Genomic DNA, 17,416 nt, shown 5'->3' with positions numbered 1-17,416 from the left:
TAAAGGTGTCTTATTTTGATAGTAAGCAACAGCAAGTTGATTAATGTTAAAACAATGCAAAAAATATCGCTGTATTTTTCTCTTTTCTTAGTATCGATTTCAACTGAGCCTAACAACTTTCAGGTACTTTTAGTTAGTATATGATTTATAAGATTTGAGTTGACTCAATATATGATTAGAAAGTAATGGATTAATGATTCTGTACGTGGTAGAAATTTAGCATTGTCCGTTGTGGTCACAACAGTGACAACATGCGAGGAGACCGAGAGACAAATACAAGTTAACTATCCCGGTTATTCAGAGGTAACTGTGCATTATAATAACATTCGATAATGTCTAGATTCAGGGAAGCCTTAATTAGATTAGAACCGAATTTTATATACAGTGAATTTTCATGTGTAGTGTACAAATCAGGGCCTGATTCCAACAATGAAATTCGATATTTATTTTTGTATTATTTCACCATATATCAGCTAACTAACCTTTCGGGCGATTAGTTTGTTCTTTGTTATGAATCCTGTTGTTCAGTATTAGTACAGGGAAAAGCCGGAGTACAGTACCGGAGAAAACCTGTGCCACACTGGATAACACCCAGAAACCCACACTGTACCACCAACACCCAGGAAACACTGTACCACCAACACCCAGGAAACACTGTACCACCAACACCCAGGAAACACTGTACCACCAACACCAGGAAACACTGTACCACCAACACCCAGGAAACACTGTACCCAACACCCAGGAAACACTGTACCACCAACACCCAGGAAACACTGTACCACCAACACCGAAACACTGTACCACCAACACCCAAAACACGTCCACCAACACCAGGAAACACTGTACCACAACACCAGAAACACTGTACCACCACACCAGAAACACCAACACCCAGGAAACACTGTACCACCAACACCCAGGAAACACTGTACCACCAACACCCAGGAAACACTGTACCACCAACACCCAGGAAACACTGTACCACCAACACCCAGGAAACACTGTACCACCAACACCCAGGAAACACTGTACCACCAACACCCCTTCCATGCCATTTCCGACACACAACCAGCCGTATTACTTCACTTGTTGCCTATAAACGAATCACTGTATGCGCATCCATCAGATAAATAAAGTAAAAATTTTGGGGAAATTGGATAGGTCAGGTTCTCAAAGGTTCTACAGGTATTTGTGTGGGTATTTTTTAACCCTACATTTTCCCTCATCTTCAAAGCGAAGTTGTACATTAATTTGATGTCTGAAAAGGAAAATGGTACTTTTCTGTAAGGTAAATTTGCATTGTCACACCGTTCACCTTTAGCAAGTAAAAAATATATTTTTTCTATTGTATTTGTGTGTGATTAGACCGAACATGACCTTCATTTTTGGCGGAAATTAGCCGGGGGTTTTTAGCGATTATTTTTCGTTTGACGTTTAACGAAAAAAAAATTGGCTAAGCGACTAAAAAATACACAAAAAAACGCTAGAAAAACAAAAACCTAACCTAACCTAACTTACCTGACTCTCACCTTATGATGGAATCACCTATTTCTTACCTTATTGGCCTGGTTCTTGTTCGTCGTTGCATTCTGGGATTCTTACAAAACGCCACATATGTTGGTCGTTGCGATATTTACATTCAGTCTTGCTCTTAGTACACTTTACTGAGGTTGGAAGAACACCATGCGATCGAAAAAATGCTGCAGTTTCTAATTTTTTTTTCCAAAAACTCGCAATCAGCTCCATATACTTTAAGTGACATCCATCGCAGACTTCCATGGTCGGAACTGAACTTGAATTTCAAAATATGAGAGACCCAAAATAAAATTCGATTTTGATTGGGCCAAATATACTCTGAATTAAACCCAAAATCATTTTAATTGGTGTAGATTATCAAGGGTATATTGTATCTCCTGAGTTTCAAAGATGTCACATGATATCCTACATGTAGTTTTGGACTTAATCTGTATCCATGGCTCTCTTGTGAGCAAGACTAAGGAGTACAAAAATAAAACTCAATTATTGCAAAGTATTGTATTAGGACTGCATAAATTATTTATTTATTCAACTATAATAAAATATTGAACCTGACTGATTGTACATTTGGTGTTTTTTTAGTTTATGTTAGAACAGTAAGTTCTCTCCATGGGAATTTTGCATTTGTATTCCTCCTTATGTCACTGATTACAGAACTTTTTTTTTTTCATTTACAATTACTGTACTGTATTAGATATGGAAGTTTTTTTTAGTAAAACAACTGTATAAATGCCAGCACACCTGATAATAAGTGAAAGTATACAGTATATGATTACTGTACTGTACCAGTAATATGTTTTTTATCATGAGCAGATATGGTTCTTAAATACTGTACTGTATTATAATTAAGTTTTTCTTCAGATTCGTCTGGGTTACATACACATCAACAAAATGACTGAAAAGGAATTCAAATTAGATCCAGACAGTGAACTTCGGTTTGAGGTCGAAGGCAAGAAGGAGACAGTGGACTTAAAGGTATGACACGTGCTTGGTACAAGATGTTTATAAACTCCCTTGGTGTTTACAGTATACAGCTGCTCCCTGACTTACGACGGGGTTAGGGACCGACATCCAGGTCGTAAGTCGAAAATGCTTCAATAATACATAGAAAATCTAAAATGAGTCTCTTTTTCTTCTCAGCACCACAAAACTCTCACTTTTAAGCTTGTCAGCCATTTTAAAGTGAATTACAAACGAAAATTTTCTCTGTGTACTGACATTGGGACTCGAAAATACATAATTTGACAAAATTTTGGTACGACTGAGGCAGGTCGTAGGTGCTAGTGGTCATAAGTCGAGTAGGTTGTAAGTTGGGGAGGAGCTGTATATATGAGTATACAGTATGTCGTATTGTCTCCATAAGTCGGAATCCCTCTTAACTGGAACTCTCCGATGGCCAGAATTGAAATTTTCTCAGAAAATTTTTCCCAAAGCCAGAATTTTCCAGACAATTCTGGCTTTGGGAATCATTTTCTGAGGGGCATATTTTCTGTAAAATCCTGAAAAAATTTCTGGTACCCGAAAAATTATGGTGATATGGGAATTTTTTACGAGTTTGAGAGATGTAAATCAGGTGCATTTTCCGGAAATTCAGACAAAATTTCTGGTTCCGGGAAAATTCCAGGGACAGGAGATTTTTTGCGGCTTGGAGAGATGAAGTAATGCATCATTCTGGAAAATTCCGGGGATGATGGATTTTTTTCCAGATTTGAGAGATGATGTAATGCGCAAATTCTGGAACTGCTGAGAAAAATTTTCCGGTACGTACCTGGAAAATTCCGGGGATGAGGGATTTTTTCAGGCTTTCAAAGAGTCATCTCATTACCCGGAAAGCGCTCATTCCTGGAAGAGCTCTGCATCAATTATTTCAGCTAACGGAGATATCACTGGTATATATATATATATATATATATATATATATATATATATACTGTACAGTATACAGTACTCTCGATTTAACGGAATCTGATAAAACAAACTCTCGATTTAGTGGAAGGAATTTTTTCTGTTATTTTCACTCGATTTAGTGAACTATTTAGCTGAATCGAGATAAATTCCGTTAATATGCTCACACCTACGGAGACGCCTCAGACACATGATATGTACATAGAAACGTTAGAAACATTATTCATGACTTACTTTAAACTAGGGGGTACGGTGTTTGTTTTCTTTTTTTTTTTTCTTTTTTTTTTAATTTCCAAACTTTTTTCAAATTGATAGCTGCACTCTTTTGACTTTCTCCCCCACACCACTACCTTTCTGAGACTTCTGAGATACTTTTGGCATGATGTCTAAGTACAGTAGTTACTTGACTGAGAGGTAGCAGTGAACAACATACGCGGTGGTGGCAGGACACAGATTGAGTGAATGTAAACAAACCCCCGCACTACGCGGCACATTTGGCACGAAATTTAACGGAATCAAGTGAAAATAATGGAAATGTTTATTTAACGGAAAGGGGTGGCTCGAATTAGTATTTAAATCGAGAGAATGTATAAATAATTTATTTTTTGTTCCTCACCTAATTTTGTAGGTAGTAGATATGCTCATATAATTCAAACTGTAGATTAAAATCATGTATGTAAACATTACACAGATATCATTTTTGTTAAACTGATGAGGCAGACATGCACTAAAAATATTCTTTACATTAAAAGCTAACCAGTGGCAAAGCGGAAGTGTTTGGGACAGAGCTGGCACCAGACAAGCCATATACCTTCTTCTCTGGAGCTAAGGTGGCAGTGTACACTTGGCATGGCTGTACTCTCAAGGTCACAGGAAATACAGAAGGCACCTACATTGCAAAAGAGACACCAATGGTGAGTATTGCACATGTATATTTGATAGCTGCAATATAATGTATGTTTCAACAGTATACAAATACTGTACCGGGGGTCCCTGGGTTATGAATGAGTCCTGTTCCTGGGGATGTTCTTTAGTTGGAAATGTACATAAGTCAGAACACACACCCTATGTGCACTATTTCATAGCCTAAGTCCTTTTATACATCTTGACTCACTTAATTTAAGAGAAAAGAAGAAATTGAATGACAAAATACAGTAAAGGAAACTAAAAATTAAAGTTTAACACTTACCCTGTCCTGTACATTGAACCCTGGGGCTGGCTTGCATGTAGAGATGGGCACATATAGGAGTGACAGAGGCTTTATTGGGATGAAACTGAAGATGGTGATGGTGTTGTAGATGTTAATAGGATTAGTTCTGGAGAATCTGGTGAGGTAGAGGGACCTGGTTCTGGAGTTACTGGGAGTTCCTCTGTTGGTGCTGCAGAGGTTAATGGGACTGGTTCTGTTGATGCTGCAGAGGTTGATGGGACTGGTTCTGTAATTGCTGCAGAGGTTGATGGGACTGGTTCTGTAGGTGCTGCAGAGGTTGTTGGGACTGGTTTTGTAATTGCTGCAGAGGTTGATGGGACTGGTTCTGTAGATGCTGCAGAGGCTGATGGGACTGGTTCTGTAATTGCTGCAGAGGTTGATGGGACTGGTTCTGTAATTGCTGCAGAGGTTGATGGGACTGGTTGATGGGACTGGTTCTGTAATTGCTGCAGAGGTTGATGGGACTGGTTCTGTAGATGCTGCAGAGGTTGTTGGGACTGGTTCTGTAATTGCTGCAGAGGTTGATGGGACTGGTTCTGTAATTGCTGCTGAGGTTGATGGGACTGGTTCTGTAATTGCTGCCGAAGTTGATGGGACTGGTTCTGTAGATACTGCAGAGGTTGATGGGACTGGTTCTGTAGATGCTGCAGAGGTTGATGGGACTGGTTCTGTAGATGCTGCAGAGGTTGGTGGACTGGTTTTGGCTGCCTTGCGACTTTCTTCATAAAAAAGTTTTCAAGTGATGGTTGAACTAAAACTTCTTTCTTTTCGTCATAAATTTCTCTGTAGCATCGTAGACATTCAGTAATACCTCTGTGAATCTTGGTGAATCTTGCTGTGATGGTATCCTGCTGTTCAGATTTAAACAATCCTTCTTCAATAAGTTTGAAACTATCTGCCATTTCTTTTGTAATGAATCGCTTTGGTTCTGGGGTTTCAGATTCCTCTCCATCCTCAGACAAAATTTGCTTCTCCAGTTCAATCAGGTCTTCATTGCTTAATTCTTCAGTATGAGACTCAAGGAAATATGTGACATCATCCTCATGAATATCAAGCTGAGTTGGTTCCCAGGGTCTACCACTGTCTATGTCACTTCCCCAACATCATTTTCAAATCCCCTGAAATTGTAGACAAACTGTAGGAAGAGTTCTTCCCAACACTATTTTTATTGGTTTCTTTTACCTCAGCCCATAAATCTGTAATGTTTTTCACAGCATCATAAATGTTGTATGGCTTCCAAAATTCTTTTAAAGTTCTTCCCTCTTTTCATTATGTTGCCCTGATAGCTTGAACAAATGTCCTTCTCAGGTAATATGCTTTAAATGAAGCAATAACTCCCTGGTCCATAGGTTGTAAAACAGATGTTGTGTTTGGAGGTTGGTACACATCCTTAATGTTTGGATGAACATCATCTAAAAATGCAGGATGATCAGGTGCATTGTCAAGTACAGGGTACCAATAAAATTTTGAAGGGTATTGACTTGGAAACACAATATTGCTCCACTTCAGGCACAAAATGATTTAGGTACCAGTATTCAAAAAGGGCCAATGTCACCCAAGCCTTCTTATTAGATTTCCAGATAACTGGAAGTGCTGCCTTGAGAACACCCTTCAAAGCTCTTGGATTTTCTGACTGGTAGACGAGCAAAGGTTTTAGTTTGTAGTTCTCTGCAGCATTGCCCCCCAGCAGTAAGGTTAACCTCCTTGGTAGCTTTATGCCCTGGTGTTGTTTTTTTTCTTGTTGTGAAAGGTATATGCTTTCAGGTATCCTTTTCCAAAATAAACCAGTCTCATCACTATTAAAACTTGCTCAGCACAATAACCCCCTTCTGCAATTATTTTAGCTAAAGTTGCAGGAAATTCACTTTCTGCAGCTTCATGTTATGTAAATTTGCCCTTGCCTTGAACCGGTTAAACCAGCCCATACTAGCGACAAAATCTTCCCCTTCACTTTCACCACCGCGTTTAGCCTTCAAGTCAGCGTGCATGCTTCTCGCTTTTTCCTGAATCAAAGCTAGATTTAGAGGCAAATGCCGTTGATTTTGATCTTCACCCATATCACTAACAATCTTTCCATTTCAATTAACAATCCACTTCTTTCTTTTGTTATCACAGTTGAGTGCATTGGTGTAGATTATATTACATGTTCAACATGTTTCACTTTGTCTTTCAAAATTGTTCCGACCATTAACTGACTGAAGCCTCATACTTTACCAATGACTGAGGGTGTTTCACTTTTTCAGAATGCTTAATTACATCATCTTTCACTTCTGTTGTAATTGCTTTCCTTTTCTTGGATGCACTACTATCACTTGCATCAGGTTTGCATTTGGGAGCCATGATGAGTGCCAAAAAAGAGTTAATATGCAAAAAACAACAGTTTTCACTTGATTACACATGTTAATGCGGTGAGGGTAAAGCATACTGGCGCTCCCTCGAGACGCGTGGCTGGGTGACGCATTACTTCCCACCCGCCGCTCCGCCTCATTGCTACGTCATGCAAACTAGTCCTTGTATGTTAATACTACAAACCAGTTGTACTTGTGTCAGATTCTTTAAACAATTGACCTTATGGAACCTTGTTCATAAGTTGGGGACCCCCAACTTGTAATTACCCATTCCTGTTACATGTACTTCCTGCTCTTGTGTTTCTTTATTCCCCTCCCATTGTTTGAGGTTTTCTGCAATATGATTGATCACACAAAAGGAAATCAGTGAAAATAAAAAAAATGTAATATCTTTGGTATGATGTAAAGTTTGTCAGGAATTTTTAATATTTGTTTTTGTGAATCTTGGTAAGAGATCTAAAGTACTGTACTGTCCTTGTTTACAGATTATGTATCTAAACACACATGCATGCTTAGAGCGATTACGAAAGCATGCTGACGAAGGATTAAATCATGAAGAAGAAACAAGAGGACCAGTTACAATGATTGTGGGACCGGGAGATGTAGGCAAGTCAACGCTGTGTCGCATTCTTTTGAACTATGCTGTACGTATGGGGCGTAGACCAGTCTTTGTGGATCTAGATGTTGGTCAAGGATCTATTGCCATCCCAGGAACTATAGGTAAGGTGTATTTATTTACAATGCTCTCTGATCCTCATACAACAACTGTACAGTACAGTATGCAGTACATCTGGAATAAAATTAGTCTGAATCTTAGTAGTACTGTATGTAGCTTTGTCTATTACACATACATAAAGATATGATCTACCTTTCTGTAGAAACACAAAAAATAATATCACCAATTAAAACTGTTTGCTATGTACAGGTGTCCCTCGTATAGCGTTACTTCACTTAATGATAATTCAGTTTAGCGATATAAAATTTTTTACGCCCTTTCTCATGTAACGTGTAAAAATTTGGTTTAGCAATCGCTTGACTCACTATGAAGGGGGAAAACGGTGGATGTTTAGTGATAATTATACTTGTTAGTTTTTTTTCAGGAATGCATCCACATCGTTAAACTAGACAGAGAGATCTATGTAGCATTTTGCTTATTTTTCTTTCAGGGTCATTATTGGTTGAGCGGGCTGCCTCTGTTGGTGAGGGTTTCTCTCAGGAGGCACCCTTAGTCTATAACTTTGGCCACTTGGCACCATCATCCAACCCAACACTCTACAACATTCTGGTGTCTCGAATGGCAGCTACAGTACAGGACAAGATGGTTGCTAATCGGAAAGGTGGGTCACGTCAGGACATATCATTAATGACAGGTTGTGTTTTCTGTTTTGATGTTGGTCAGAGTAGTAACCAAGTTAGAGGTCAAATGGGCCCCAGTCCTAATATACCTCTGTGTAATCTATCTTAACCATAAGGATTGCAACCACTTAGGATTTGGCCCTCATCCTAATGATCAGATCAGGCCTAGGAGTGGGGCTCATTCACCATTTCGTAATTTTTAATTATAGGACCTCTTTAACTAACTGTGACTGGACGATCTGACTGTATCTGACTATGGACCTGACTTTGTACCTGACTATTTTCTACTCTGATCCTTGATGGTAGTTTTTGAAAATGAAGAATATTGTGTTCATGATATGGCCACATAGTGGCTGCTGAAGGAACTTTTTTTTCAAATATTATTGGAGATTATTTGTTTCCGGATGATGTCTCAGCAATGCTTTGACTTATATGCCATTGTATGCTATGGGTGATGTTCCTCTGTATTTGCAGTTTTTTTATAAATTAGAAGTACAATATTCGCATTTGCATTCTTAGAAATTAAAACTATTTATATTCACATTCGAATACTAAACTCATGTATTCACTCCATCCCTGGTGTCAGTATTTTCTAGAGATCCAAGACCATAACTTCTGCATAGATTAAGGGCTTACTGAAAATTGTTTATTAATTGATCTTCTTGTCAGTGGCAGCATCTGGAGTGGTCATCAACACATGTGGTTGGGTCAAAGATGAAGGTTACAAGAGCTTGACCCATGTTGCTCAAGCATTTGAAGTTGATGTTATTATTGTACTGGACCAGGAGAGATTGTACAATGAACTGGTGCGAGATATTCCTTTCATCAAGATTGTTTTTCTGCCAAAAAGTGGAGGGGTTGGTCTATCTTACTTTTTTAATTATTCAATTAATTAATTGAAGAACTGTTATATTTGAATAGGTTGTATTACATAATTTTAATATATATATATATATATATATATATATATATATATATATATATATATATATATATATATATATATATATATATATATATATATACACACACACACACACACACACACACACACACACACACACACACACACACACACAGTAGTCCCTTGATTAACGAACAGTTCAATTAACGAAATTTCGGTTAACGAATTAGCTCCCATAAGGATTTTCAATTCCATTAACGAACAAAACTTCGATTAACGAAAGCCTTACTTGAAACACGCTTTATTATGCGCATCAGCTGATCGGTTAGTCCGACAATACTGTACAGTAATTGGTTCTATGTTTACATTCGTTTCCAGTGGAGTAAATATCAAGAAAGTTGTGCTCTTGAATATTTTTGCATTTTTATATTAAAATTAATGATCATTCTAATTTAGTTAACATATTGATATTATATACAGTACAGGGAACAGTTTTTGTGTGCCAATCAGCTGATCGAATCACCCACCAACACTTTTCAGTTTAACTTTGTTTACTGTGGAGTGAACATCCAGTTTGTTGGTCTCTTGAATATTTTTTGCATTTTTACATTAAAATTATTGGTCATTCTGAAATTTAATTCACATATTGATAATATACAGTGCAGAAATTATTATGAAACATGAAAAAGGCTTTAGAACCAATGTACTCTGTAAAGAATATGGCATGTCATCATCGACTGCCTCTACAATCAGCTGTTTGATATGTAAACAAAGCTGCCGGAAATACGATAAATAAAATATCTGACTTCTCTTGCTACAATCTAACTTTTCTCTTTGCAGGTTGTTGAGAGAACCCAGCCCATGAGATCCTCAGCCCGAGATGATCGCATTCGTGAGTATTATTATGGACTTCACACCAAGTATCACCCACACAGTTTTGAGGTCAAGATGAGCCACCTTCAAATATACAAAATCGGTGCTCCAGCTCTTCCAGATTCCTGTATGCCAGCAGACATGAAAGTAGATGACCACATGACAAAGCTGGTGCCAGTAGAACCAAGTAAGTCATGTACACACACACACCTTTGTAAAGAATTATATATATATATATATATATATATATATATATATATATGTATATATGTATGGAAGATATTTACATACACATTCCTATAAAATTGCATACTTTTGTAAGCTATATGCAGATACCTATGTAAGGTGATGTGCATTTGTAGTTTTGTAAAATCTCACCACTGTACATCTGTAATTTATGTACACTCACACCAGTATACAGTTATATACATTTGAGATCAGCTGTCTGGGATCTGATGGTTGCCAGTTTGAGCCACATGATTAAAAAAAGTCAGAGACACTGAAGATTGGTTGGGGGATTTCCTTTGTTTGTTCTTAAGGCTGACAGTCAATCCTATTCAATGGAGTCTCTTTTAAGGTAGGTGGGTAATCTTTTATTACCTCAGGGAGTTGCTACCCTGCCTTTCCAGCGAAGAGGAAGTCCTGAATATAATTCCCAATTCCCACTGTAAAAGCAGGTTTGCGATATGAAGGGCATCCAGCCCTAAAACTTGCTTAGAATTTGCCTGTGGCACCCAGGACATTTACGTCAAAAGGAAATTACATCTATTCCACGTTAGTGTGGGAAATGGCCATAAAATAATGATGATTAAGATGTGTTCACACTCATAAAGGCTAATTAACATACTTATGCAACAAGTTATTTGTCCTGTTTGTTGCTTTATAGCAGCATGTTGTTATAGTTTAGTGAGGCTAAAACTTCAAAAATTAAAAAGAAAAACTATGGAAAAAAATCAAATGGGATTTAGGTAAGCTCAAAACAGGGGCAGGGATAGAATATGAAATTGAAACCAAAAATAGATTTTCAGTATTGCTAGAGGGTGACTGATGAACAAGGACCAGAACAACTATTTAATAATTACACAGAAGTTAGAGACTGGGGGAAAACATACAGGACATAGGTGGAATGAAGCTAAAAGAAATACAGTATGAGAAAATGAAGTGAGGCTTATATAAATTTACAAGTAAATGAAAAAATATGCAGGCAGGCCAAGAAAGATGATCTAGAAAGGAAATGCAAGGAGATTGAAGATGATGACAGATGGCATAATTATAGAGAAATGTACAGAAAGATTAAACAAATGAACCAGATAAAAGGAAATAAATGTGGTGGGACTATTAAATGCAAAGACAATAAGAAGATCCTGTTTGAGGCAGAAGTAAAAGAGATAAGGGCAGAGTACATAGAAGAACTATACAATGATAAGGATAGAGTAGAGTTAAGAAACAAAAAGGAAATAAGGATCAAAATGCCAATTCTAGTAACAAGTTGAGGCAGCTGTGGGCAAAATTTACAAAACAAATGTGCAAGAATGGGATAAAATGTTTGACAAATATGTATTTCTATACAGTATACTGTACTTCAAAGGAGACCTTACCAGTGATTTAAAAAAATCAATATTTGTATTAACTAAATCTCCATAGTTTTATTTAACATAATTTTAAGTGTAATGAATTTTGGAAAACGAAGTGAGTTATCTGAAGAGCAAAGTGGATTTAGAAAAGGAAAAGGAAATGGAGAAGTTATATTTGGTGTAATAATTTTGAATGAAAGAGGTTTAGAGGTCCAAAGAATTTTGTACTTCTGCTTTGTTGATTTTTAAAAAACTTTTGATAAGGTAAAGCACAATAAACTTATTGAAGGAGATATTAGAATTTTAAATAATCTTTACTAGCAGCAGGATGCTGCAGTTTTAGTAAATAATATACTTACTAATTAGTTCACAGTTAGACAGGGAGTAAGAAAAGGCTGTGTTCTGTCTCTAACATTGTATAATATGTACAGTAAACCCTTGTTATTCTCAGGAGTTAGGTTCCAAGGAAAGGCATGGATAGGTAAAGCCACAAATAGCATCTTGTACTACCTTAGTGCACTACTGTATACCTACAGTATAACCAAACAACCGACCAGCTGCTGCAGCACTCATCCCCTCTTTAAACTTATCTAATACAGTAATTCAACTTTCTTTGTCAGGGTCATCGCTAACTTCTGTCTTTTACATTTCACTCCACTGACACTAGGCAGTCTTTTAAGGGACCATTTCACACAGAAACACTTAAGTTTTGAGAGTATAACATGAGATGCTGCATGGGGTGACTCATTGTGCTGCTGGAAAATGCCTGCAAACTAGCCACTATCTACTTACTGCGAATCGCAAACCTGTGAATGGCAAGGGTCTACTGTATTCAGAATTCTTAATGAGAGAAGTTATAAGTGATAATGAAGGACTAAAAGTTAATGGTAAAGTAATATCAAATATATGCTATGCAGATGATACTGTTCCTATCACAGATAGTGAAGAGACATTACAAAACTTGTTAACACATTAGTGGAAAAGGTGAAAAATGTGGTTTAAGAGTTAATGCTGTAAAGACGAAAGTAATGGTTGTTTCCAAATTGGAAATAAATCTTAAAATAAAAAGTAATGTAGGCAACAGGGAACATAAACAAGTGGAAAAAATTTTGTATTTTGAAAGTAACATTAGCTGTGATGGTAGATGTATATATGAAATCAAAACAAGAGTAGGGCAAGCAACAACAGTATTTAATTATGTAAAAGACCTAAGAAAAGGGAACATACAGTACTTCAATTTAAGAAAAAGAATGCTGAAAGACTTTATATGGCAAGGACTATTGTATGGGTCAGAGGCATGGACACTTTCAGCAGACATCAGAATGAGGTTGGAGGCCTTTGAAATGTGGTGTTACAGGCGAAAGTTAAGAATAGCTACACTGACTGGAAAACAAATGAAGAAGTACTGTACTAAGATTAGCAAAAACTTCAAGAAAAATACTTGAGATGTACAGAAAGAGAAAAATTAAATACTTTGGCCATATAATTAGGGATGAGGGGATAATAACAGCAATATTAATGGGTAAATTTGAGGGTAGGAGAGATACTAAACCTAGGAGGATTAGTAAAACAGCCTGAGAATGTTTCTAGTGGAGGACTGTGGTCGCCTCAGATATGAGGACGGTACTGTGATTGTTTATATTAATGTTCAGAATTAATTTCCTTTGCATATGTTAAGACAATACACAGAATTTTCCCTGAAATTAGTTTTTTGTTTACACATCAAATATAGAATGATTAAAAAATTTAAATGATCCTTAAAGTCACATGAGAAGAGGTGAGTCAGAGTAACCGAGATTGAACCTTATGTGAAAAATTAAAACAGCTTAATGAGGAAGCTAAAATGTTCTACTTCATAACTGGTCTTGTATACATCTTCTAGATGTGTGTACTGTGTGTATATGTATACAGGGGGTAATATATATATATATACTGTATATATATACTGTATATATATATATATATATATATATATATATATATATATATATATATATATATATATATATATATATATATATATATATATATATATATATATATATATATATATATATATATATATATTTTTTTTTTTTATAAGGAGTATTGGAATATTTGTTGTTTTGTTTTCATGAACTTTAATTTTGTTTTTCTCAGGTGTAAAGTTGAAACACCATATGCTAGCTGTGAGTCTGGCTACTGAACCTGAAGATCTTTTGACATCCAATGTTGCTGGATTTATTTGTGTGTAAGTAATCAGTCAACAGGGTAAAGCAGAAAACACGGTATAGTATTATCTAATACAGTAGTGAATTAGAAGTCATAAGAGATAAATTACAGTGTATTTAGAAGAATCATTCAATATTTTATGAGAGGGACTGAACAATGGGTAAGTTTACCAAAGAGGGGAGTTGGGGGAAATTAATGAGCACTGAATTTGCTAGAATATTTCACTTAGTAAATTAAAGATATGTTGTAAATTGTAACACTTCTCTTTTGATTATTTCCTTGCTGTTCAGTTCATATTTCCTGTCATCTATCTGAAGCACTTGGAGCAGAGGAAATATAATACCATACATGGATGGATGAAAGTTGCTAGAGAAATGACTCGTGACATTGTATAATTTAAGTGTTTTATGTTTGATTTAAAGTGAACAAAAATATTAGTGTTATTTAACACTTGTGACATAGTGTTCATAGTGAAAGTTATGTAAAAGGCTCTAGCAATGTCAATTCACTACAGTATTACCATATCCTGTCGTCTTTCTAATTTCAGTACTGTACATGCATGGATGTTTTGCAAAACTTTGTACACTTATCACTCAGAAACAAATGTTAATAATGTTATAAATGTGTGATGGAAACTAATTTAAGATTACAAATACAAATTTAATAAGTAATTTAAATAAGTATATCAGTAGATAGAGTCAGTTACTGTGATGTTTTTTTATGAAACAATATATAGTTTATGGTTATGACAAGCTGATGTTAAGAAGATATGAATATATTATAATTAACCCTGAAATTTATTTACTGTACCTTACAGATTAGATGTTGATGATGAGAACAAGATGGTGAAGGTGTTATCTCCCCAGCCAAAACCCTTGCCTAAGACGATATTCATTTTAACTGAAATTCAATTTATGGATTCAAATTAGAGTCTACTTTATGGGAACTATTACCAATGTGTGTAAATTAAGTCCAAAGAAATAGAAATTCACCATATCTTCGACAAAGTCATTCCAAAGGTTCAGTAGTCCTGTTATGATAGATAACCTTCATGCCTAATTTAAAATAATTATGAAAGGGAAACATGTTTATGCCATTTTCTTTGAATGGAGCAGTATCTTATCATTAAAAAATGGTTCTTTTAGTTTATGATGTAAACATGAGCCTGTCTTTGTCTCCAACATCTTATCCTGTCAGAATTCCTTTTATGGGTTGGCCATAACAACAAATCCTTCCACTTAACATGCACCTTCCTTCCAAGCCTTTTCCATTTCTTTCACTCTTATGGAACCTTTCCCTCAGAATGACCAGCTCTATATACATTTTAAAACCTGCCAAACACTGGAATCAATCTTAGGTATTGTTTTTGATGAATCTATAGCATCATTCTAGCCTCCTCCCAAGTCTTTTTTTTTTAGTTACAGTATTTACTTTATTTCTTTTATTTTTACCTCCTAATCACTCCTCTGAAATACATTGTATGGTTTGGAGACTTACTTCTTTTGTGGAAGGTTCAAAATTTTTGCAGAAGTCTATGATTAATAGGTTTAATATGGCTAATATTTTATTTAATACATTTTATGTAGATAAATGTTTATCATTAACCCTTAAAACTGCAGTCACTGAATTGACTTCACAAAGTCCCAGATGTAGTAAAGTCAAGATTTTTTTCTAACGATATTTTTCTTACAATAAGATGGAAAAATAAATATTTAATAAAATTTTGAAAAGATTAATTGCATTTTTACTTACCATGACAGATTATTGGAAGTTGCATGATGTGACATCACTTGTATCGGTAGCAGTGGGATTTCCACACTGAGCATTTTCCACCTATCTTCTTTTATTTCAAAGCACCTTACTCATGAAGATCACGACGAGCGACAGACTATCCAGATATCTACACGACCTTCTTATAAGACCTTATACAGGGTACTACTAGTTTCGTTTCCTGATTCACCTTCTCACAATGGTCCGAGAATTTAAGTTCCTTGTTGACATACACACCCAGGTCCTTTTCACATTCGGTCTAAATTAATGCAGCTACTTTGTCCCGTTGGGACATGTGTTATGCCTTCTTGCTGTTGGTGCAACCTACAGTAGGTGCATCCTGCACTTCACAACATTGAATCTTAGCAGCTATTTCTTTGACCATTTCTGAAGCTCATAGAAATCTTTCTGTAGCTCCTCAACATCTGTTTGGATTTTAATTTTCCTAAATACCATGGCACCGTCCAAAAACATTTTGCATCGAGGAGTGTATAGCTTCTGGCATATCATTTATGAAACAAGCAAACAACAACGGGCCCAATACACTGCCCTGTGGTATCCCGCTTGTCACATGTACATATGATGATTTCATACCATTAATCACCACACACACTGTTTGCCGTCAATCAGAAAGTCTCGATCCACGCTAGGACATTTCTCCGAATCCCATGCCCTTCCAATTTAATTCTCAGCCTTTCATTGGGTACGCTGTTGAAAGCCTTAGCAAAATCTAGGTATACTGTATATTGTTGAAAATTTATGCCTTGTTCTAGAATTTGAGTTCAAACATCCAGGACCTTGAGTAATTGTGTCAAGCAGGAGCGTCCCGGCATAAAATCATGTTGGTAATCTTTTACAGGGTTGTTTTGTAGTAGATGTCCCATCATGGCATCTCTTATGATGCTTTCTAGTACTTTACACACTATGCTGGTCAGGCTCACTGGTCTAAAATTATTCGTGGAGTGACAGTCGCCCTTCTTGAATATAGGACTCGCATAAGCCATTATCTAGTCATTGGGGACCTTTTGCTCATCCAGGCATTTGCAGAACATGATCTTAAGGGGCTCCGCAAGCTCGTTACACAGTTCTCTTAACACTTGGGTGTACCATATCAGGGCCAGGACTCTTATGAATCTTTACCTTTGACAATTTGTTTCTTATACAGTACCCTTATACCATGTACCCTCTTCTGTCAAACCATCTTCTCAAATGCAGGAAGATTGCTCACATCCTCTCCTGAGCACCAAGGAAAAGAATTTGTTCAATTCCTCCACCTTATCCTTGTCAGAATCTGCATAACTACCATCTTCAAGCCTCAGGTTCGATATGCCTATTCGCGTTTTTACTTTCGACTTTGCATAGCGGTAAAAAGCCTTTGGGTTTGACTTGACCTCGCTTACAATTTGCCTCTGGAACTCCTTTTCAGCCTTTCTACACTCTGTCTTTGCTTGGTTCCTGGATTTGGCATACATCCTCCTGTCCTGCTCATCATTTGTCCTAACCCACGTCTCAAAATCCTGAGTTTTCTTCTTAACTTTGTCAACCGCTGCATGGTTCATGTGTAACGGTCTCCTTGTATCCCTGGAGGCACTGGGTTTGGTCTTGGGTATATATTTTTTTAACAAATGGTTAATTTTAACGGCTATGATATTCAGCGTAGTGTCTGTGTTCTTATATCTTATTGGGTTAAGCCAGTGTATACTCCTCATCCCAATATAATTTCCTT

The 17,416-nt window shown here is 36.5% G+C and overlaps 1 protein-coding gene across 2 annotated transcripts; it reads left to right on the top strand.

The window, feature by feature from the left end:
• The first annotated feature begins 228 nt into the window (after positions 1-228).
• Positions 229-15,656, top strand: LOC121861488 (protein CLP1 homolog). 2 transcript variants are annotated; one of them, XM_042359279.1, is made up of 9 exons: positions 229-303; positions 2,401-2,514; positions 4,197-4,358; positions 7,488-7,722; positions 8,169-8,339; positions 9,034-9,215; positions 10,103-10,322; positions 13,849-13,939; positions 14,738-15,656. In XM_042359279.1, the coding sequence occupies exons 2-9, from the start codon at positions 2,431-2,433 to the stop codon at positions 14,847-14,849; spliced, it is 1,257 nt and encodes a 418-aa protein (XP_042215213.1). In that variant the 5' UTR covers positions 229-303; positions 2,401-2,430; the 3' UTR covers positions 14,850-15,656. The 2 variants fall into 2 exon arrangements, with proteins under 2 accessions (XP_042215213.1, XP_042215212.1); XM_042359278.1 differs by having other exon boundaries at positions 9,028-9,215.
• Positions 15,657-17,416: the final 1,760 nt, after the last annotated feature.

This window comes from Homarus americanus, unplaced genomic scaffold, assembly GCF_018991925.1.
Source record: "Homarus americanus isolate GMGI-L3 unplaced genomic scaffold, GMGI_Hamer_2.0 scaffold24260, whole genome shotgun sequence".
Lineage (NCBI taxonomy): Eukaryota > Metazoa > Arthropoda > Malacostraca > Decapoda > Nephropidae > Homarus > Homarus americanus.
Note: the sequence above shows the minus strand (reverse complement) of the source record. Positions and strands in the feature narration are given on the sequence as shown.